General features: G+C 44.5%; 2 protein-coding genes across 4 annotated transcripts; both read right to left on the reverse strand.

The window, feature by feature from the left end:
* Nucleotides 1-2,730: 2,730 nt before the first annotated feature.
* On the reverse strand, nt 2,731-9,023 carry ubox5 (U-box domain containing 5). 3 transcript variants are annotated; one of them, XM_084180362.1, is made up of 7 exons: nt 8,891-9,023; nt 7,610-7,673; nt 6,370-6,471; nt 5,509-6,242; nt 4,596-5,371; nt 4,155-4,436; nt 2,731-3,474 (listed from the first exon to the last, which is right to left on the reverse strand). In XM_084180362.1, exons 2-7 carry the CDS (start codon nt 7,661-7,663, stop codon nt 3,203-3,205), a joined length of 2,220 nt encoding a protein of 739 aa, XP_084036488.1. In that variant the 5' UTR covers nt 7,664-7,673; nt 8,891-9,023; the 3' UTR covers nt 2,731-3,202. The 3 variants fall into 3 exon arrangements, with proteins under 3 accessions (XP_084036488.1, XP_084036489.1, XP_084036490.1); XM_084180363.1 differs by having other exon boundaries at nt 7,610-7,676; nt 8,891-8,971; XM_084180364.1 differs by lacking the exon at nt 4,155-4,436 and having other exon boundaries at nt 8,891-9,010.
* A 5,405-nt stretch (nt 9,024-14,428) lies between these two features.
* Nucleotides 14,429-22,074, reverse strand: LOC311144590 (zinc finger protein 131-like). Its single transcript, XM_084180624.1, has 9 exons — nt 21,987-22,074; nt 20,972-21,110; nt 20,624-20,725; nt 20,286-20,430; nt 17,832-17,961; nt 17,481-17,675; nt 16,916-17,291; nt 15,958-16,088; nt 14,429-15,869 (listed from the first exon to the last, which is right to left on the reverse strand). The coding sequence occupies exons 2-9, from the start codon at nt 21,093-21,095 to the stop codon at nt 15,375-15,377; spliced, it is 1,698 nt and encodes a 565-aa protein (XP_084036750.1). The 5' UTR covers nt 21,096-21,110; nt 21,987-22,074; the 3' UTR covers nt 14,429-15,374.
* Nucleotides 22,075-23,678: the final 1,604 nt, after the last annotated feature.

The raw sequence follows: 23,678 nt of genomic DNA on the forward strand, positions 1-23,678 counted from the left end.
GCGGTGTGGGAATCACAAAATGTCCAAAGCTTTCTGAACGGTTTGCCTAATACAATTGCCCCTTGTAAAATAAATCAAGTGGACAACTAAATTGGATTGAGTAGAGTAGTTTCATGTTGTACTGGCCCTCCTGCTGTCAGTTGAGATGGAAGAGAGGAGGAATACAGGAAGAGAGGGAGCAGAGAGACATTCATGTTGTACAGGCCTCCAGGGGTCAGTTCAGTTCAGCACATGGTTCTGCTATTTGTTTCCTCACAATGACACATCATCCTTGGAGCGCTCTGCTCACTCTCCCTCTACCTCTCACTATTTTTTCACTTGCCTAGAGGTTGGAAGTGTTTAAGCCTTCAGCAAACAACTCAACAAAGGGTCCTCATCATGAGATGGTTGAGAGGATGAATTGAGGCAAGGAAGAAGAGAGGTGGAGGAGAGTATAGATACATTTATTCACCTATGAAGTCCCTGTGAATCACTTACCGTTGCTAGTGAAAGCCTACACACTGATTGCACAGTCTTCACATTTTGCTGCCTTAAAATGAAATGGGAAATATATATAATTTAATTTTTATATCTACACCACGTACTCCACATTTTCAAAGTGATAAAAAAATTAGAACATTTTCTGAATTACTAAGATATACAAAATTGCGTATGTCTTCACACCCCAGAGTTAATACTTGGTGGAAGCACCTTTTGCAGCCATTACAGCTGTGAATAATTTTGACTGATTCTACCAACCTTACACAACTCTTACGGCAACATATGTCCATTGATTTTATCAAAATTGTTCAAGCTCAGTAAATTCGGTTGAGAATCGTTGATGGACAGCAATATTCAAACATTGTCTCAGTTTCTTAAGCAGATTTAGCAGATTTAGATTTGTCAGCACTGAGACTGAACCATTCAGGAACACTCAACACCTCTTGCAAAGCCAATCTGGTGTCTTTGGAATTAAAATGTGGGTAATTGTGCCGCGGAAAAATTATATTCTATACCAGGGTTAGGTTTTCAGAAGACTGAGGCGGGTTTCCCCCTAACTTATTACCTGGGCTTTGCTCCTTTCATATTTATAATTGTTTTAACAAACTCCAGTCCTTGCTGGTGACAAGCATACCCATAATCATAGCCATGGGAAGTGTGGGTGCTAGGAGTGCTGAGGGTGCTCCCCTGATAAAAAATAAATTATAATCCACTAAATGATATTACTCCTGTCTGAACTAGGGCTTTATTACTCCTGTAAGAGCGGACAAAAATACTCCTTAATAAGTGCGTGAATTGGACAATTTTCCTGTCCTGCTAAGCATTCGAAATGTAACAAGTACTTTTGGGTGTCAGGGAAAATGTACATTAAAAAAAAAGTACATTCTTTTCTTTAGGAATGTAGTGGAGTAAGAGTAGTCAAAAATATAAATAGTGAAGTACAGATACCCCCAAAAACTACTTAAGTAGTACTTTAAAGTATTTTTTACTTAGGTACTTTACACCACTGGTAATACTGCAAAACATCACAAAGACATTACCTGTTTGGCCTAAATTAAAAACTACAGGTTTTGGTCATATCCAATACAAACACAGAGTGAAACCCTCTGTATTTTCAAGTATTGTGGTAGGATCATGTTATGGGTATGCTTGTCATCGGCAGGTACTGGGGAGTTTGTCAGGATCAAAATAAATGTGAAAGGAGCAAAGCCCGGGTAAAAAGTTAAACAAAAAAACCTGCCTCAGTCTTCTGAAAACCTAACCCTGGGATAGTTTTATTTTTCAGCAAGACATTTACAAATATTTTTATACCAAAGACACACCAGAATGGCTTTCCATGAGGTGTTGAGTGTTTGAGTGGTCTAGTTTCAGTCCTGAATAAAATTTGCTTGAAAATCAGAGAAAAGGTTTGAATATTGCATCAATCAATGATTCCCAAACATTTTTAATGAGCTTGAGCAATTTTGACCAGAACAATGGACATATATGTCACCCTAAGTGTTGTGCAAAGTTAGTAGAATAATATTCAAAATAATTCACAGCTGTAATGTCTGCCAAAGATGTTTCCACCAAGTATTAACTCTGGGGTGTAAAGACATACGCAATCAAGACTTCATAGTTTTTTGTATTAATTTAGAACATGTTTGAACCTTTTCACGTTGAATATGGGAAGTAGGTTGTGTAGATCTGTAGGGAAAAAAATCTAATGTAATCCTTTGTTAGGTTTAATTTTAAGGCAGCAAAATGTGAAGACTGCAATGGGTGTGTAGACTCACTAGGCACTGTATGAAGTCCCTGTCAATCGTCAATGGACGTTTTTATGTCTATGTTTAAAGACTATTGCTGCAAAATATATTTTCCCTCTGGGACAATTAAGTTGAAACTTGAACTTGAGATAAGGGGGAAAAAAAGGGGAAAGCAGGAAGGGGGAGCAAAGGTAGGTTTGTTCTGTACTGGCCACTTCTCAATAAGACAGCAGCCTTGGACCACTGTTCTCTACTTCTCCTAACCTTTCTTTGTTACTGAACACACTTGTCTATTCCTCTGTACAAATCTACAATGGCAGCCCACCCAAGGGTGTGATGCACTGACGCTACACTGTTGCCTTGGTTTAGCAAGACAAGTTGGATAAAGCAGAAACAAACGCACTCCCCGACCAAGCAAAGGGAAGGTTCTCCTGAAGTTATGACACCTGGGAATAAGTAGAACCCACATCACCACAGTGAATAATACAAACTAAAACACACATTTCAGAAGATATGTCTGTAAACGTTTTAATGAGTTCTGTGGGGTAGAGAGGCAGGGAGGGATTTTAGGTCATTGTTCATCAAGGCCCAATGGACAATAAAGAGTCCCATTGTAATCTGTGTTTCCTCCAATGTCCACCACTATTCTGCTGCTCACATGTGCAGTGAAGAGCACAGGCAGAGTGTGCGGTGACTGAGTATCCGTTGGTGGTTAAGAGCACACACGTTTTCAGTGAGTTGCGTAGGGTTGTTCAGTTCATTTACATTTTAGTCATTTAGCAGATGCTCTTATCCAGAGCAACTTACAGAAGCAATTAGGTTTAAGTGCCTTGCTCAAGGGAACAGACAGAATTTTTCACCTAGTCGGCTCGGGGATACGAACCAGCAACCTTTCGGTTACTGGCCCAACGCTCTTAACCGCTAGGCTACCTGCCACCGTAGCCCGTTCAGTGGTTAATGCCACACGCATTTTCCGTTCAGTGATGCACGTGTGTGATGTCACTGGAAGAGGCAGGGCTATGGCAGGTGGGACAGAGGATGTGATTGGGCATTGCTGTAGTGACAAGTGGGCGGGACTTCCTGTGTAGGCAGGGGCGGCACAGGAAGTGACCACAGGGCAGGCGGTATGCTGATGGAGAGGTTGAGTAGACTGACAGAGAGCAGGAACACGAACCACACCTGTTCTCACCTGGGAGAGAGAGAAAGGGAAGTGGGGAGAGAAGGGGGGGGAAGAGAGAAATAGGAAAAGCTAGAGGGTGAGAAAGAGAGAAAGGGTGAAGGAGAGAAAGAGAATACATGTATTGAGCAGTATGTACACCTTGAATGAGTCTCTGTTCACAGTTTGTCTTTTATTCTCTCTCACTGACCACTGTATTAATACTCCAACAACTGAAACGCAATTTAAAAAAGGCTCTAAAAACAAACTACATGAATTACAGCAATGGGAAGAACGTTTGTATGGCGAGTCGAGGACGATGCAGTATAAAGACAGATGTTAACCCATCTCTGCACACATGGGGTCACCGTTGGTAATGGCAGACCCTGGCCGTGACCCCACTCTCCGAGGGTGTCTCAGGGAGAGTTGGATATGCAAAAAACAAATTTCCAATTCACACATGCGTATTAATAACCACTTGTACATGAGTGAAATAGGACAAATATAATCACCCACCAAATTATTATTGTACTGTAGGTGAAAATAAGACTTGAAAAAACTTGGTACAGTGTAATGAGGCTGAAAGTCCTTAGACTGACTCTGTTGACAAAGTGTTTTTCTCCCGGGTACCTAGGCAACATCCCACTACTTGACCGTCTAACTTGTTCAACCAATGACTAGTCAACTCAAGACTTTCCCCGTCATGCATTCATAATCCAAGGAAGGGTACATTTTAGCCAAATTCAAACAGAGCCGCTAGAGGCCGTTCCTACCTGTTGGGGTGTCAGCAGGTGTGTCTGTGTGTTTGTGCTGGATCTGAGGGGTTTGGGAGGGGTAGGAGGTAAAGGAGGGTCGACCCTGCAGGGCTGAGAGAAGGGCCTGGTCTAGACTGGCAGACAAACGCTGTTCTTGGTCTAGACTGGCAGACAAACGCTGTTCATAGTCTAGACTGGCAGACAAACGCTGTTCATAGTCTAGACTGGCAGACAAACGCTGTTCATAGTCTAGACTGGCAGACAAACGCTGCTCATGGGAGCTACCGCTGGGAACTGTGGCTGGAACAAGAGGAATAACACAGAAACACTAATAAGTGACACACATTCAAATACTTGATGCAGCCAACCTTAAACGAAGGCCTTTTAACTAAGCGCGAGAATGCCATGATGTTTTTGCTCTCACGGTTTTTGCATTGTCTACACCAGTTTACCACTCACCTGAGGAGATAGTGGAGTTTGTGTCTGTTCTTGGTCTTTTCGAGTCAGGAAGTAGCTCCTTGGAGTGACCAGCACTAGCAGAGGCTGCTTTGGTCCCGGTGGGCTCACCCTTTCCCTTAGAACGGATCAGAGTGGCCCAAACCTCCAGCTCTCTCTTCCTCCTAGTCCCCAAGTCTGGCCCTCCCTCCTGGGAACTCACTCTATCCACTCCCCCTTCTTTAGGACCAACTTTCCCAGCGCACTGATCCTTCCCATTCCCATTCTTCGCCCTGTTGTTAAAAGCTCCGGTCCCCCTGTGCTGCGTAAGCTGGCTCCTCTGTGTAATAACACGTTCTGCCCCTTTTTGGGTAGTCTGTGTGCGAGTCCCACTGTTTCTGCTAAGTGCCCCATGGTGGTTGGCTGACTCTGCAGCAGCAGCAGTGGTGACAGCAGAGTCCCTACTCTCTCCAGTCCTCTGTGGGGGTATGAGTCTGGAGGGGTGTGGACTTTCCCCCTGGCCCTGCCTCCCAACCGCTCCCTCCCTGACCTCTAACCCTGTCTGGAGCAGGAAGCGGTCGATGCGGCTCTTCAGGTGGGGGTTGGGGAGGGCCTGTGCCTCAGGGATGAAGGGAACACCGGTGAAGGGGTCGTTGGGGACTCGACCCCAGGTAGCCTCCCTCCTCTGGTACTCCTCCAGAGTAGAGCTGTCCACAGACACTCCGCTGGGTAGCAGCATGGGCAACAACATAACTTCCTGGGTCAGGGGATCCAGGAACTCCTCAGGGACTTGCAGGAGACTGGGGGTTAGAAAATAGAGGAGAGAAATACATTATTATCCTCCCAGAGATTAAGGTTTTGCCTTCGTGAAAAGAATTGCAATTAATCTGCCTCATATATTGTGTTGAAAACAGCCAGTGTTTTATACACACTGTACCTAGTTGCTGTTGTCGTCTGTGACAGTGGCTGTGGTTGATTGACAGGTGAAGGCTGAGCTGATGCCAAGTGGCTGAGCCGTGGCGCTGGTCTCAGGCTAGCGTTCTCATGTGTTATCCTCACCCTCTCCACCTCCTCCGGAGGGCAGCAGCGAGAAGGCAGCCCCCACACTGCCAGTGCCTTGAGCCCCATCGCGGAGGCACCCGCACCGTACGGCACCGTCACACGGAGCTGCTTCACAGAGCCTAATGAGAGCGGGCCCCTGCTCCACAGCTCCTCTTGTCTACACCCCTCACGGGGGGCTGGGGGCAAGGAGGGGAAAGGAGGGCGCGGGCGGAAACAGGGATGGGAAAAACTGACGTGGGTCTCTTCTGTTAGTTCACAGCGTCCCACCAGGTGGAAAGCCCCCTGGCTGGTGTCTGTGTGGCTGTGAGTTTGGCCACGTTGGGTCCATTGCTGGCTCTTCTCCTGGCCTTGTAGACTATATTGTTGGGCCTGGAGGCTCCATTGGTGGCCTTTGAACTGGGCCTTGGCTTGGTCCCAATGCTGGTCCTTCTCTTGGCCATGCTGGGCCTGGATTTGGCCCTGCTCTAGGCTGTGGTTGTGAGGGAGTGGGGGGTCAGAGCTGGTGCTGATCTCCAGCCTCTTGCAGGCCTGTCCTCGGTCCATGCCCCAGGGCCACAGCTCCACATCCACCCGACACACTTCCACCTGGAAGCCAAACTGCAGTGTCACCTAGAGTCAGACAAAGGAAGATTAGACAGACACACCCAACATGACCACTTCTCTAGAAAGAGATTAAGAAGAATAGGACAGTGATGTCATAAGACTCATCTCTAAATATTGTAGGGCGTCAGCTCACCTGAACGGGCGGCTGCAGGAAGTACTCCAGCTTAAAACCCCGCCTCCGGACAGCTGGGTCGGCCGATAGGAGGTTGGTGACGTCATACCCATCTGCACATAGCTAGATGAGGGAGGGAGGGAAAAGAAGAGAGGAGAGAGAGGGGCAGAGTGAGAAGGAAGGAAAGGAGGAGAGGAGGTTAAGGGAGAGAGGGAGGTAGGGTCTTTTATTAGGATCCCTATTAGCTGTTTGCGAAAGCTGCAGCTACTCTTCCTGGGGTTCACACAAAACATGACATGAATACAGAACATTAATAGACAAGAACAGCTCCAGGACAGAACTACATACATTGAAAAGCAGTGAAGTGATGAGGGAGAAGAGTGAGGTAAGGAAAAGAGGAGACGGAAAGAGCAAAAAGGAGGTGGAGAGTGAAAGGAAAGAGGGGAGAGGTAAAAGTGGGTGAAAAAGTGGAAGAATCACTCCCAGAAGAAGAAGAATACCTAGCCAAGCGAGTATCAGACAACCCATAATACAAAGACAAGAACATAGCAAGGTCAGCTGTGATTCAACCTCCCACGCAGCACCTTCTTCCTCTTCCCATCCTCCCCCTCCATCCTTCAACCCTTTCCTCCTCCTCTTCTCATTCATTCCTCACCCTTTCTCCTCCTATCCTCCTCCTCTCCATAAAACCCAGAGGACAGAAAATGACCACAGTAGGTGAGAAGGACATGGGGGGTGTGACAAGACAAAAGGAAAAGCGGCTTTGTCAGCTGGATGCCAGGGTCATACTCCGGATGAGGAAGAGGATGAAGAAGAGGAGGAGGAAAGAGAGTATCTAAACTTTTCCAATAAGAATGCTCATTTTAGATTTTCATTTAGAAGCATTTTCTCCCATATGCTTTGACTGGGAATAGGACCATTTGTTCAGATTGTTACACATTGAACCAACGTTAGCCAACATGATCTATGGAGGGACAAGGGGGATTATGTCAGCTCTGGTCCTAGCAAACCTCGACTTGAAGTTCAGTACCATCCTATCAAGTCGAAACGCTAATCACGAACGCTGGATATACAGCGAGTACAGAGACATCTTCCATCCCTGGACTGAGGTACGTTTTGAAAGCCATATCCCGCGTTAGTCACCGCGGTGCAAACATTATGGGTGATTAGTGTTTTGACTTGATAGCAAGGTACTGAACTTCAAGTGGAGTTTTGGCTACTCCAGTCCATAAAATTCTAACGCAATGTAAATGTTTTGTACCTTGTCGCACTGGATGGTGGTCTTGAAATGTGGTAGGCAGAGATTCACCACCATGGTCTCACACCTGCTGAAATAAGCAACTAAAATCAATGTTTTCAACTTCTCCACTAGACATTAATCTCCTAATGCTGTGGAATAGTCAAGTCCTTCAGACAGCCAGAGCTTCTTTGCTGTGCACTCTTTGTTCAATTACCTCAGGTTAGTGTAGCATGCAGTCTAAACCATGCATAGCAAAACAAGTGTCAATCCTACTACTCACGTGTAGGGCAGCACGTGTGGATGTATGACAGAGATGATTAATAATTATATTAAATAGCCAAGATCTGTATTATCCGCTAAGGACAATGCTTGTGCAGTGTAAAAAAAATACATACAGAGCAAATAAAGTGACAATGGGAATAATAAGATCAGGGTATTGTGAACCATACACATGACAAAGTTATATACAGGCAATCCTACAGGCTTAACGACATTGCTTCTTTTGAGAATTGCAATAACCCTTGACTTCTCTCCACTGTGAGCTGTCAGTTGACCTTGCCTTAGAAAGGGTGAATTTGATTTAGTCTCGCATCACAATCATAGCTAGCTTCGGGGGCAACTTCGGTAGTCTTTTGGGACATTGGGCAAGGGAGTCAACAATACAGCCCAATGTCCCAAAAAACTCCCGAAATTACTTGACTCAAGCCAAGAAAACAATCTCATGGGAAGCAATGTGTGATTGTGCCATAACGTTAGTAGACCCCACCGTACTACTATGGATGACAAACGAAGTTACATCCCATCAATCCAAAGAAGGTTGACACACTACATTCTAATAGAACGTAAAGAAAAAGGCAATGGCTTTCAGTAGAGAAAGCAATATATATATAATATGATGATGGCATTCAGTAGCTATCTGGAGTTCAATCTACAGTCATGTTCAGTTAGCCTAGCTATTCCTCCACCACACAGACTAGATAGCATATAGCTAACTAGCTAGCTAACGTTACACAGAGCCATAGCTAACGCGTTAACCTTCGTACACAATAAAGTTAGCATTTTATTCCACACAAAAACTGCTGACTAATGACAGTATCCTGTACCTTTTTTTTGGCCCTCTCATCTCTACAGCTAACTGGCTAGCTAACGTTAGCTAGTTCTTCATTGGTTGCTTCCTAGCCCAGCCCGACGATAGGGTAATCTAGTATGGCTAATTGCTAGCTAACTAACGCTAGCTAGTTTGTTTACTGAACCCAGTCTAATGTATTGCAGAAAGTTGGCCAGCAAGCTATCAGAGCTCACCGTGTCTCCCAATGTTCTTGTAGACCAGCTCACACGAACTGTCTGAAAGAAATTCAAACGATGCAATCACTGGAACTTTTCTCTGGTTGGACCACTTTTCATTTAGCCAAAACACTGGCTAGCTAATGGAAGGAAAGAGAGAATGGACATATTACGACGTCAAATATTTTCGCGATTGGCTGTACGGTGTGACCGAGTTCCCCTGCTGCGTTGTAAAAAATCGTCCGTGGCACTATGATGCCAAAAGCACGTAGGCCCACAATGTAAAAGCTGTTCCTACAGATTTTCAGCAATGAATTAAAGTATTTTTCAAATGTTTAAATGGTTAATAGTTTCCATGTGGCAACAGAATACTAAATCAGAAGAGCAGCAGTGCCCTGGCAGATTTATTAAGAAGGGTGCAACTGCAGCCCGAAATTCTGGGCGTTAAAGTATTTTTCAAATGTTTAAATGGTTGATAGTTTCCATGTGGCAACAGAAGACTCAATCAGAAGAGCAGCAGTGCCTTGGCAGATTTATTAAGAAGGGTGCAACTGCAGCCAGCAATTCTGGGCGTTCATGCGTGTGGGCATTCCTGCATCTGCAGGAACCCCTCTTTATATTTCTATTGGTCCATTTTTAATCTATGACTCCAGTACATAGGCAGGAGACAGAGCCGCTCCAGTACAGCGGTATCTGCTGATCAGGTCAGAAAGACAGTGAGGCAACTGGAACAGGAGTGGGAGTTCCGATTTAGGACTAATGCCGCTGGGAGAATGACAGACCACCATGGCTACTCCCGCCTCCAGTAGTTGATCTAGAAGTGTTGGAGAGACTACAGAAAGATAGGGAGGGTGTTGATCCATCTGATTTGTTTAAGAGACGTCTGGATACTGTGTATCAGGATTTTGTGGCCATTTACACAGATGGTTCAAAAGATCCAAGGACAGGACGTACTGGGTCAGCATTTGTAGTGCAGGAATGTGGGGTCAGGAAAACGTATTACAGATCATCTGGCTGTATATATGGCGGAGCTGATGGCCATACTGTTGGCCTTGCAGTGGGTGGAGGAAGTCAAACAAGACAGAGTAGTTATTTGCTCTGATTCATGTGCAGTGTTAATGAGTCTCCAGTCCTTTAGCTCACGTAGCAGAAAATACCTGCTTTATGAGGTGCTACAAACCCATGGCAGGATTAAACAGATGGGTATACTACTAAGATTTACGTGGGTCCCAGCCCATGTGGGGGTGGAGGGGAACGAGGCAGTAGATGAACTGGCTAAACAAGCACTTAGTAGTGGGGATGTTGATGTTGAAGGTTCAATGAGCAAGGCAGAGGCAAAAAGACTGATATATACAGTGATGGTGCAGAGATGGCAGGAGCAGTGAAATAGAGATAATAAGGGAAGGCATTTATTTCAAGTACAGAGGAAAGTCGGGGAGGGGAGGACGGCAGGAAGGGACAGAAGAGAGGAGGCTATTTTTACAAGATTAAGGGTGGGACACAGCCAGTTGAATAAGACATTACCTGCCTTACCTCCATAACTTGCTACATTTGCACACACTGTATATATATTTTCGGTTGTATTTTTTTGACTTTATGTATTTTTTTTACCCCATATGTAACTCTGTGTTGTTGTTTTTATCGCACTGCTTTGCTTTATCTTGGCCAGGTCGCAGTTGTAAATGAGAACTTGTTCTCAACTGGCTTACCTGGTTAAATAAAGGTTAAATAAAAATAAATAAATACATTAAATGTGATAGGAAAGCATCCAACAGGAAAGTGTGATTATTGTCAGGAAACAGAGACCGTGGAGCATGTATTGCTACAGTGGGGGCAGTATCAGAGGGAAAGAGACAGGATGAGATCTAGTATGAGGGAGAAGGGGATACAGGAAATTAGTTTAAAGAGTATATTGAGTAGAACGTCATTAGATATAGTCTCAAATATTTTGTTATCTTTTTAAGAGCAACGGGGCTGGCAGGTAGGATTTAGTTACTCCCGGTCTCTGGCCCACACTCCAGTACAGTAGGTGGCGGTAATGCACCATAAAGTTAGATGCCAACCGCCGATAAACCCCACTAAAGAAGAAGAAGGAGAACGACAGCCTGGGGGGATTGTTTTGAGATGGAGTTACGCCGGGATGCCACCGGGCCGCAAGCAAAGTTGGGCGTAGAGGAATATCGGGACAGGGACACGGAAAGGTGGATTTCTGAGGAGGAATGGAGGGGGGAAAAGAGGAAGAAGAGGTTGAAGAGAATGAGGAAAGCAGAGGTTGGATTTGAATTTGAGGAAGATGGCGATAAAAGTGTAGATGGGGTGTCGAAGAAGATTGGTGCCAAGTGCAAACAAATTGAGCCGTGCGCCAGACCGAGTTCTGGAAGTGAAATGGAAGTGAATGAGGGTGAGTTAAATGAGGTGGAAGGTGTGGTGAAGAGCTCGGAGCCCGAACACGGCATCGATGGAAATGATAAAGAAGAATCTGGTCCAGTAGGAGTGACATTTTAGGAGAAAGTGCGTTCTTGCCTTTTTGGCGGATACATTAGTGGTTTCAGAGTAGGTGGAAAAGGAGTTGGGTGCAGTTGAATCAGTGACGGTAACCTGTAGTGGACTTGTAGTGATATTTGTTTGTTTTTCTTCTCATCAGAGGGAGTGGGCGCTCCATGTTACACAACTTGGGTCAATATCTGGTTCTTGCTTTGCTCTTAGGAACAGGGCACCATTGAAAGGAGTGATTTCTGGGGTAGCGTTAAGTGTGGAGGTGGAGCAATTGAAGATGAAGATTCCTGGTGTTTGTGACGCCCGTTGTATGGTGTGACGCAGACCCAATAGTGAACGTGGTGAAACAGAGGAGTCACTGTCAGTCCTTTTGAGTTTTGAGTCAGAGTCTTTACAAGACAAGGTCATGTTAGGATATAACAGTTATCCTGTTCAAGCTTTTGTGGCGAACCCACTGCGCTGTTTCAGGTGCAACGTTTATGGTCATGTCGCAGCAGTGTGTAGGAGGGAGATTTCAAGATGTGGGAAGATGTAGTTTCGTGGATACATTTGTGTGTGTCAACTGTAGGGGTGCCTATGTTGCTGGGGATCGGAAGTGTCCGGTGCGAGAGAGGCAGGTTGAGGTGGCTAGAGTCAGAGTAGTGCAGAAGGTAAGGCCTCCTGAGCGGTGCAGCAGTCTAAGGCACTCCATCGCGGTGTCACTACAGCCTGGGGTTCGATCCCAGGCTGTGTCACAACCGGCCGTGACAGGGAGTCCCATAGGGCGGCGCACAGTTGGCCCAGCGTCGTCCGGGTTAGGGGAGGGTTTGGCCAGGGGGGGCTTTACTTGGCTCATCGTGCTCTAGATAATTGGATATCTAGATAATTTCGCAATTGGATATCACAAAATTGGGGAGAAAAAGGGGGTAAAAAAACAGCGTAGTGCAGAATGCTGAGGCAGTGAAGAAAGTAGAGGAGGATGGGTCAAAGGTGAGGGATTCTGAGAGGATCCCTGTGAATAGTACATCTGTGCCAGCACAGAGGGATAGGCCAATGAGTGATATACAGTGCATTCGGAAAGTTTTCAGACACCTCGACTTTTTCGACATTTTGTTACGTTACAGCCTTATTAAAAAATTGATTAAATTAATGTTTTTCCTCATCAATCTACACACAATACCCCATAATGACAAAGCGAAAACAGGTTTTTAGAAATGTACATAAGTATTGAGACCCTTTGCTATGAGACTTGAAATTGAGCTCAGGTGCATCCTGTTCCATTGATCATCCTTGAGATGTTTCTACAACTTGATTGGAGTCCACCTGTGGTAAATTCAATTGATTGGACATGATTTGGAAAGGCACACACTGTCTATATAAGGTCCCACAGTTGACAGTGCATGTCAGAGCAAAAACCAAGCCATGAGGTTGAAGGAATTGTCCATAGAGCTCCGAGACAGGATTGTGTCGAGGCACAGATCTGGGGAAGGGTACCAAACAATTCCTGCAGCATTGCAAGTCCCCAAAAACACAGTGGCCTCCATCATTCTTAAATGGAAGAAGTTTGGAACCACCAAGACTCTTCCTAGAGCTGGATGCCCGGTCAAACTGAGCAATTGGGGGAGAAGGGCCGTGAACCCGACGGTCACTCTGACAGAGCTCCAGAGTTCCTCTGTGGAGATGGGAGAACCTTCCAGAAGGACAACCATCTCTGCAGCACTCCACCAATCAGGCCTTTATGGTAGAGTGGCCAGATGGAAGCCACTCCTCAGTAAAAGGCACATGACAGCCCACTTGGAGTTTGCCAAAAGGCACCTAAAGGACTCTCAGACCATGAGAAAGAAGATTCTCTGTTCTGATGAAACCAAGATTGAACTCTTTGGCCTGAATGGCAAGGGTCACGTCTGGAGGAAACCTGGTTCCATCCCTACGGTGAAGCATGGTGGTGGCAGCATCATGCTGTGGGGATATTTTTCAGCAGCAGGGACTGGGAGACTAGTCAGGATCGAGGGAAAGATTTAACGGAGCAGAGAGATCCTTGATGAAAACCTGCTCCAGAGTGCTCAGGACCTCAGACTGGGGCGAATGTTCACCTTCCAACAGGACAACAACCCTAAGCAAACAGCCAAGACAACGCAGGAGTGGCTTCAGGACAAGTCTCTGAATGTCCGTGAGTGGCCCAGCCGGAGCCCGGACTTGAACCTGATCGAACATCTCTGAAGAGACCTGAAAATAGCTGTGCAGTGACTCTCCCCATCCAACCTGACAGAGCTTGAGAGGATCTGCAGAGAAAAATTTAATAAACTCCCCAAATACAGGTGTGCCAAGCTTATAGCGTCATACCCAAGAAGACTCAAGGCTGTAATCACTGTCAAAGGTGCTTCAACAAAGTACTGAGTAAAGGGTCTGAAAACGTATGTAAATGTGATATTTCCGTTTTTTATGTTTTTATAAACTGGCAAAATGTTCTCAAAACCAGTTTTTGCTTTGTCATTATGGGGTATTGTGTGTAGATTGATGAGGGGGAAAAACTGTACGATGAGTACCTTCCAATCCTCAGGGACGATGGACGGGGCCATGTACCGGTTAGTCAGAGGATGATGCCAACAGCCAATGATGTGGAAGCCAGTGATGAGGCCCAAGTGATGCTGTGTCATAAAGTTCTGAGGATGACCATTTGAAAGATCATAGTCCAAATTCCCTGTCCACACGTCCTTGACCCTATTTGACCAGGCTCTGGCAGGATACCCAAAGGTTATGGTAAGCGGTTTCCTTGAGGAGGACAAAGTGTTCGGGACACCATCGTCACCGCTGTTGATATGAAACCGTCTGTATGCTGCCCTCTCCAGGTCCTTCTGCTGTGGTGGAAAGAAGAAGAGCGACAGAGAGACACGCAGTAAACAACAACAGACAGAACCACTGTGGTTTACATAAGCCACATTTTAAATTTACAAGCATGCATACATTTTTGGGGGGTTCATTCTTCATGTCTAGTAAGCTAAACATCTCATCTTCAGTCCTTCCACTTCTCAGTCAGGCACATTTGAAAGCATTGTAAGAAATGCTGGTGTGGACACGTTTGATTACATCACTTCTTTATTGCTCTGTACAAATAAAACACTGCAATTATGAACATTAGTCAAATAAAAAACAAACAAAACATGTTCACTTAATACTTTCTCACTTCTGTTTCTGAGGAGCATCATGTTGTAACAGTATCATACATAAAACCCAGTGTCTTGTGGGCTGCAGTCAGAACAGGAAGTAGGAAGAGGTAGACAGGAAGTCAAGCAGGGAAATGGGGGGCGGGGGGGAAACAAACGTACACACGCTAACAGCCATTCTCCTGCTATACAAACTGATTAAAATATTAAGAAAATAAAGCTCTTTTTACCAGTTAGGGGCAGGACACCATTACAAACATGCTCTTTCTTTAGTCAAGCTCTGAATTATTTTTCCACAAACAGATCTGTGCTTCAGATGGGTTCAAACTGGGAAACGTCTGGCATCATCAGTGAGGACTATCAGCCGTATGACAGACGGTGCATACCAATCAATAACTGGTGTCTGCTGGTGACACCATAGAAATGAGAAGGGATCTTTATGGATGGCATATTGTCTTAGCAAATTAATATTGATCATCTCAAATGTACATCCTAAAACGTAAAAAACGAAAGAAAGCAAAAAAAAGAGATCGAAACGAAACCTTGAACGGGTTCATTGTGAAGGCATTCAGCGGGTCCATCTCTGCCACAGACAAAGACAGAGGAAGACAGAGCCATGACATCAGGCTCTAAATAAATACCATCTAGAAATATGAGTACCTTCCAATCCTTGTCTCTGTACGTTACCCTATTATCCATAGGGTGAGGGGGGGTAAGGGGGAGCTTTTCCAGTTTGACAAAAATCAGCAGGCACATCTCAAATAAAACCCTATTCCCCATACAATGCACTACTTCTAGCCAGAGCCAAGGTAGTGTATATATGGGGAATAGGGTATGATTTGAGATGGCGCCCCGCTCCTGCTTCATACAACAACAGCCTGTTGCGACTCCTCCTCCACCTCGCTCCCTTCCACCTGGATCTCAGAGTTCACCTGTCCCTCCGCTGACACCTGCACCACCCGGATCTCCACCCCCGCTTCCTTCAGTCTCTCTATGTCCTCCTCACACATCTCTGTCACCTCCCCATCAACCAACATGGCCGTTTCCTCCAATGCTACCACATCTACAGGCTCCACGGTAACATGCTCCACGCTCATCCCGTCCTCCAGTAGAAGCGTCTCTCTCCCGCCTCCCTCCTCCCCGGCCACTTCCTCTTGCGTTGCCATGGCGGCGATGACCAGTTCCTGGGTTATCAGCTTGTCGTCTGTGATGCCGTGCAGGACGCGGAGATGTTGGCGGAGGTCGTCGGGCTGGGTGAACCAGAGGTCACACATGGTGCAGTGGTTAGGCTTTTCTCCTGTGTGGGTCGTCAGGTGGTCTTTAAACAGCTCCCAGCTGTTGAACACACTGCTGCACACCTGGGGAGGGGGGAGAGGTAATTTAACAACCCAGCAAATACACTACTCAGGGAAGTAAATCAGGAAAAGCCAAGAGTGTTCTCTGCACCTGACATTCATAGAGTTTCTTGCGTCCCTTCTTGGCCCCGGCGCCGTTCTGACAGGCAGCCATGTGACATTTCAATGTGCTGTTCCTGGCAAAGCGCTCATGGCAGTCTGGACACGCAAACGGTTTCTCACCTACACACACAGGGGATAAACAACTTATTACATCCATTGCATAAATCAGGAGATCCTATTGAGGTGGTCGGATTCACATTCACAAGAACAGGTCACTCACTCATTAATGCACAATCAAAGAGATCCTACTCAGAGAGAGAAGAAAGGTGTTGTTGAAGTAAAGTGCTGTTGATAAGTGCAATGAAGTGCTGTTGATGCTATGTTTTAGTCTGCCTAGGAACTACAAATGCACATCTGCATACACCGATCGAGTGCACAAAACATTAGGAACACCTTGAACAGAACAGCCTCAATTCGTCAGGGCATGCATGGCTCTACAAGGTGTCAAAAGCGTTCCACAGGGATGCTGGCCCATGTTGACTCCAATGTTTCCCATAGTTGTGTCAAGTTGGCTGGATATCCTTTGGGTGGTTCATTCTTGATACACCCGGGGAACTGCTGAGTGTGAAAAAACAGGCAGTGTTGCAGTTCTTGACACACTCAAACCGGTGCGCCTACCATATCTCGTTCAAAGGCACTTAAATATTTTGTCTTGCCCATTCACCCTCTGAATGGCACACATACACAATCCATGTCTCAATTATCTCAAGGCTTAAAAATCCTTCTTTAATCCGTCTCCTCCCCTTAATCTACACTGATTGAAGTGGATTTAACAAGTGACATCAATAAGGGATCATAGCTTTCACCTGGATTCACCTGGTCAGTCTGTCATGGAAAGAGCATCTGTTCCTAATGTTTTGTACACTCAGTGTGTAGTTAACTCTGGCACTTCTACAAATATGAACTTGAACCCCTGAATGAATCCCTCTTGGTATGATAACTCTTACCAGTGTGCTTTCGTAGGTGCTCCTTGAAGTGTCCAAAGTGGTCAAACTGCTTGTCACAGTACTCACACACGTGAGTCTTCTTCTTCTGGCACTGGCTGCGCGACAGCTCCTCCGCCTCGTAATGTAATGTGTTCAGGTGCTGTTTAAGCGCCCCCTCCCGCGTGTACGCCTTCCCACAGTGGCAACACGCATGGGGTTTGTCCAGTGCGGCCATGTGAGCGCGCATGTGCTGTTTGAGGTGGTAGTAGAGGCGGAAGCTGCGATCACATTTGTTGCAGCGGAACATCTTGTCCAGCTGAGAGATCTGGACCTCGACCACCTCCAGACTCTCGAGAGTCTTGGGAGCTGTCACTGTCTCCTCCTGATACACCACCTCCTGGATCAACCACACACCAATACCATCGTTTATTTTTCATTATGTATGGATGCATTGAGATGAAAGGATGATTTGTTTTGAGAGATTGTAAACCTCAACAAAACAAAAAAATTGAATCAAGGTTGGTCACGGTCCTTCCAAGTGTGTTGTTTTTACACATGCATTAGACAAACAGAGTGCTTTGTTTACCTCGTCCAGTCCTTCCTTCTTCAGGACGTGCAGCGTTAGCCCCCCCTGCTGGTACTTGCTGGTGATGTCAGCAAGCAGAGCCAGGGCCGAGTCGTCCGAGACTGCCTGGGCGTTCCGAGCAGCGTCCACCACCTCCTCCAGCCCCGTCTCCTCCACCTCGATGGTACCCTCCCCGATCTCCACCTCAATCTCCACCTGCAAGGACAGACTGGGGTCAGCACAGCAATACGTATCAGGAGGAAAGGATGGATGACGAAGAGGATAATTTGGGACACTTTTTAGCACTTTATGCACATCATAATTCTATGTCATAACAACTATAAACATAATGTGCCATTGTATATCTCTAACCTGCTCCCCCTCCACTGACGGAAGAGTCTCAGCGATCATGTTAAATGTCTCAGATATCTTCCTCTTCTTGGCCTTGCTATTCCCCGCTGCCAGAGCCTGGGAGAGCTGGAAGAGGGTGCCATCACCCATCCTATGAAGAAAGAGAGAGAGGGTTCTATTCATTCAAAGTGCTTTACGTTCCAACAGACAGGGATAAAATACCATTAAAACAAGAATAGAACCCAACATAAGACCACACCAAAAGGGGGCTAGCCTTCAGAAAGTATTCACACTTATTGGCTTTTTCCACATTTTGTTGTGTTAGAGCCTGAATTTACAATTTATTAACATTGAGATTGCGTCACTAGCCTACACACAATACCCTATAATGTCAAAGTTGAATTATGTTTTGAGAAATGTTGACAAATTATACAAAAATGAAAAGCTGAAATGTCTTGGGTCAATAAGTATTCAAACCCTTTGTTATGGCAAGCCTAAACAAGTTCAGGAGTAAAAAATTTGCTTAACAAGTCACTTAATAAATTGCATGGACTACCTCATTTCTGTGCCCCACACAATTATCTGTAAGGTCCCTCAGTCAAGCAGTGAATTTCAAACACAGATTCAACCACAAAGACCAGGGAGGTTTTCCAATGCCTCTCAAAGAAGGGCACCTATTGGCAGATTGGTTAAAAAAAGAAGCAAACATTGAATATCCGTTTGAGCATGGTGAAGTTATTAATTACACTTTGGATGGTGTATCAATACACCGTCACTACAAAGATACAGGCATCCTTCCTAAACCGCTCAGGGATTTCACGATGAGGCCAATGGTGACTTTAAAACAGTTACAGAGTGGAATGGCCGTGACAGGCGAAAACTGAGGATGGATCAACAACATTGTAGTTACTCTACAATACTAACCTACATGACAGAGTGAAAATAAGGAATATATATAAAAAATATTCCAAAACATGCATCCTATTTGCGATAACGCACTCAAGTAAAACTGCAAAAAATGTGGCAAAGAAATTTACCTTTTCCCTGAATACAAAGCGTTATGTTTGGGGCAAATCCAACCCAACACTGAGTACCACTTCATATTTTCAAGCATGGTGGTGGCTGCATCATGATATGGATATGCTTGTCATCGGCAAGGACTAGGGAGTTTAGGATAAAAATAAACGGAATAGAGCTAAGCACAGGCTAAATCCTGGAGGAAAACCTGATTCATTCTGCTTTCCAACAGACACTGGGAGACTAATTCACCTTTCAGTTGGACGACAACCTAAAACACAAGGCCAAATATACACTGGAGTTGCTTACCAAGTGAGTGGCCTAGTTACAGTTTTGACTTAAATCAGCTTGAAAATCTATGTCAAGATGTGAAAATGGCTGTCTAGCAATGATCAACAACCAACTTGACAGACCTTGAAGAATTTAAAAAAGAATAATGTGCAAATATTGGACAATCCAGGTGTGCAAAGCGCTTAGAGACGTACCCAGAAAGACTCACAATGTAATCACTGCCAAAGGTGTTTCTAATATTTACATTTTCGTCATTTAGCAGACGCTCTTATCCAGAGCGACTTACAAATTGGTGCATTCACCTTATGATAGCAAGTGGGACAACCACTTTACAATATATATATATATATATATATATTTTTTTTTTTGGGGGGGGGGTGGGGTAGAATATTTTCTGTATTTCATTTACAATAAGTTTGCTGACATTTTTATGAACATGTTTTCACTTTGTCATTATGGGGTATTGTGTGTGGATGGGTGAGAGAAAAAAAACAATTTAATCTATTTTGAATTCAGGCTTGATAGATTAATTATTAATGACTAATTATTACACCCTGAAACTGTGTATAATGTGTGAGTGTAGGACCAGTAAAGGCTATGGCATTGAGCCACTATCTAGCAATGTGAGTAAGAGTCAGGCCAGACAACAAAGACAACTGAGAAACTAAGATAAAGAGGCCTCCCAATTTAGGGAGGGGAGAAACTGTTATGAAAACATGGTGCAGAATATTGTGAGAACGGCAATAACTGAGTAAAGCAGGGAGTAGGATATGTGTGTGTGTGTGTGTATGTATGTGTGTATGCATGTGTGTATATGTGTGTGTGTGTGAACTGAAGGTCAGTAGAGCAGTTTTAGAGTGGAAAACTACAGCCCGCCTACAGAGGGAAGGGATTTATTTTTGTATGACGTATGAGTATAAAAGATGGACTCTGAAATTGTGATGGCAGAATTCTCAATGAATAAATATCTCTGACCATGCAGACCGGGACTCTGGCCGTTACTTAAATCCCAAAAGACTTACAACCTTTTGGGAGACGCACAGAGACACTAAAATAGTTTGTTAAATAATTCACGTAACAAGGCTCTAACGCAACAAAATGTGGAATAAGTCAAGGGGTATGAATACTTTCTGAAGGCACTGTAAGATGTTATAATGGCAGTCCAACCTGTTGTTGAGGGCCTTGATGGCCTCCTGCATCTGGAGGTACTCTGCTGCCTTCCACACGTCGTTGACCTCCTCTGGCCCACTGACAGCCAGCGTAGCCGTGTACGTAAATTCCATCAGCTGGTGGAAAGCTGAGTTACTCACTCCTGCACAACACAGGGGATTGATGGGTACATTGGGTTATCGCGTGATAGTCTATAGTTATTATGAGAAGTGGATGTAGGCCTTTGTTTTGTTTCTCAGGGGCTATAACGCTTTCTGCTATCGTTTATTTTCTTGATTGATTGATGACAGACAGACAGACGTCAGTGGATGCGTCAGTGGTTCAGCAGTACATACCTTCAATCTCCACTAGTGGCTCCTGTGTGAAGTCCTGGAAGAACTTGTGGAAGAACTGACTGCACGCTGCCAACACTGCCTTATGAGCCCTGAACTGGTGCCCTACAGATCAGAGGTAAGATGAACACATGAATGGTACAGCACATAACAGAATCCTTCATACAATGTGGACATTTTTCCTTAACACAATGACATTAAAAAACGTTTTGTTTGTTTTACTATTAACCTACATGGCTGAAACGAGGCTGTTTTTGTATGAACAAAATATATAACTAACTTTCAGTCGACAAGCTAAAGATGCACCTTCACTTTCTGCAATACAACAAACATCACTGGGGATGAGCTTACCGTCCACTATGAGAGTGATGTCTGTGAACTGGTCCAGCTGTCTCTGTTCATTCAGTTTGTCCAGCATGACTTTATAATGGGCTGGGAACTCATTACCACACTCCTCCTCACCCTCATCTGCCATGGCTCAGCCCCTCACCTGGGCACAACGAAGAAATCCATGCAGAGATGGCACACTCTTCACATCACCAGTAATGACAGACTATGTGGTCTGAGTGCACAATTACATTTGGGCAAACAAGTAAAATATGAACAACATGTCACAGCCTATTGATCGACAGACAGTAATGTAAGTTTAACATTTTGATTGAAATAAAATGTTATCATTGGGCATTCTGTAGCTTTTATGAATATATATATATATATATATATATATATATATATATATATATTTTTTTTTTTTTTCATCTTTATCTGCCAATGTGGGCATTATTTGAGGGAACTAATGCTATGTTTGTGGTATGTACAAAATGGTATTTGAGTATTTCTGATTTTTCATCATGAAATATGATGACGTTCGAGGCGGGAAAATCGCGTCAACCTCATGTATTATCCAATAGAATATTACCGATGCAAAGAGAAAGACGTCCAATTCAGCCAATCATGCGTTTGACAGCAGTGTGATTTGCATCAAGTTGACCAATTGAAAATAGCAGGCAATGCTAACGGGTAGCTAGCTAGCTTAGCTGCAGCAGAAGGCCTCTGGCTATAATTGAGGGACGTAAAATCAAACTTAACGATATATATATATATATATTTAATCACAATGTGTACCTAATAATACCAACGCTACATCATGGGTTATAAGAAACAGCAAATAATCCAGTTAACGTTAGCCAACAAGTTACAGTAGCTAATAATTTCAAATAGGCCCGTAAAGGCTCTCGCCATTTCGAGTTTGACCATCGCCATTACGTCATCAAATCGCGCATTAAAATACACTTTTTCCTGACACATTTCCTAATTTAGACATCATTTGGCCGAAATATTTCACCTCATACATCAGAAAACATACCTCAAGTTAGGTTCTGCCGCTTTATTAAGTTGTTTTTGCGTATAGCTCTCTCCCCACTCTTGCAGCGTTGCTCTTCTCTCCTTCGTCTAAAAAGGGCGGTCGCTCAGTCGGGCCTCAGAGTCCCAGCAGTCACTGCAAACTCCAGAGGACGCCGAGGAGCGTTGCTGGGCAACAAATGGACGTCTCTCGTTCGGTTCACCGGAACCCTGGCACCTCGGTTCGGTTCTCGGGTCCAGTTCCATTTCGGTATCAGCTCCTTCCCCCTTTTTTTGGTATAGACAATTTATTTAATTCTTCATATTCAACACAAAACAACCATACAGTACACCAAACTATACAGAAACACACTAAAATACAAATGGAGAGTATTTTTTGTTTAGTTAGTTTTTTCTTCTGATAGGTGATAGGCTATTTCATGGCCATTATATTATTTTATGTGCCTTTAAGGAACAACAATAATCTTTCCCATATCTTTTTTGAGTCTGTCTCTATTATTTTCTCCAGTCTTTGCTAACATGATTTCATATGTTGTTTTAATCAACATATTCATCCATTCTGTAAACATTGGATTATTAAAGATTTTCCAATACCTGAGGACCAGCCTTAATTAACACTGACATAATACCTAAGCATAATATTTTTCATTCTGTCTGGTTATGCCACGCTCATGTGATAGTCAAAAACTAGGAAACTGACATTTTCGACTTGTTAACTGGTTATACAAGTGCTGCGTTCAACCAGCTAGCAAGTCAGACATTTTCGAGTTTCCTAGTTCCGGCTAGCATGTGAACACGGCATAAATCCCTCTCTTTTCCAACCTGTCACTTAACACAGGGTTTCCCAAACTCGGTCCTGGGGACCCCCTGGGTGCACGTTTAGTTTTTTGCCCTAACACTAGACAGCTGGTTCAAATAATCAAAGCTTGATGATGAGTTGGTTATTTGAATCAGCTGTGTAGTGCTAGGGCAAAAACCAAAACATGCACCCCAAGGGGGGCCCCAGGACCGACTTTGGGAAACTCTGACTTAACAGATAATGGGCTCGTTTGAGTGGATGGCAGAAGCAACCGACTGCAGACGAAAGTCGAGGAGTGAAGTTGGGGGAGGTGCATCTGCTACAGCGCTCAAAGTCAGACCCTGATGTGGTATTCCAACAGCAATAAGGCTCAGTGCAACATGGCAGTGTTGCCATTGTTTGTAAAAGTTTTGCCAACCAACACACATATCACACACTCACAAATATAAATAAATATACAGTTGAAGTCGGAGGTTTACATACACCTTAGCCAAATACATTTAAACTCAGTTTTTCACAATTCCTGACATTTAATCAGAGTAAAAATTCCCTGTCTTAGGTCAGTTAGGATCACCACTTTATTTGATGAATGTGAAATGTCAGAATAATAGTAGAGAGAATGATTTATTTCAGCTTTTATTTCTTTCATCACATTCCCAGTGGGTCAGAAGTTTACATACACTCAATTAGTATTTGGTAGCATTGCCTTTAAATTGTTTAACTTGGGTCAAACGTTTCGGGTAGCCTTCCACCAGCTTCCCACAATAAGATGGGTGAATTTTGGCCCATTCCTCCTGACAGAGCTGGTGTAACGGAGTCAGGTTTGTAGGCCTCCTTGCTCGCACACGCTTTTACAGTTCTGCCCCCAAAAATTCTATAGGAATGAGGTCAGGGCTT

Source organism: Coregonus lavaretus (genome assembly GCF_964263955.1).
Source record: "Coregonus lavaretus genome assembly, chromosome: 17".
Classification (NCBI taxonomy): Eukaryota; Metazoa; Chordata; class Actinopteri; order Salmoniformes; family Salmonidae; genus Coregonus; species Coregonus lavaretus.

Coding starts and splice junctions, on each gene's coding strand:
- LOC311144590 (XM_084180624.1), bottom strand. CDS start 21,095: ATGGCAGATGAGGGTGAGGAGGAGTGTGGTAATGAGTTCCCAGCCCAT. Junction 17,962..20,285: donor ATCAAGGCCCTCAACAACAG/GTTGGACTGCCA, acceptor CTTTCTTCATAG/GATGGGTGATGGCACCCTCT. Junction 17,292..17,480: donor AGAAGGAAGGACTGGACGAG/GTAAACAAAGCA, acceptor TGGTTGATCCAG/GAGGTGGTGTATCAGGAGGA.
- ubox5 (XM_084180362.1), bottom strand. CDS start 7,663: ATGGTGGTGAATCTCTGCCTACCACATTTCAAGACCACCATCCAGTGC. Junction 5,372..5,508: donor CAGACGACAACAGCAACTAG/GTACAGTGTGTA, acceptor TCTAACCCCCAG/TCTCCTGCAAGTCCCTGAGG. Junction 3,475..4,154: donor ACCTGCTGACACCCCAACAG/GTAGGAACGGCC, acceptor CTCACCCTCTAG/CTTTTCCTATTTCTCTCTTC.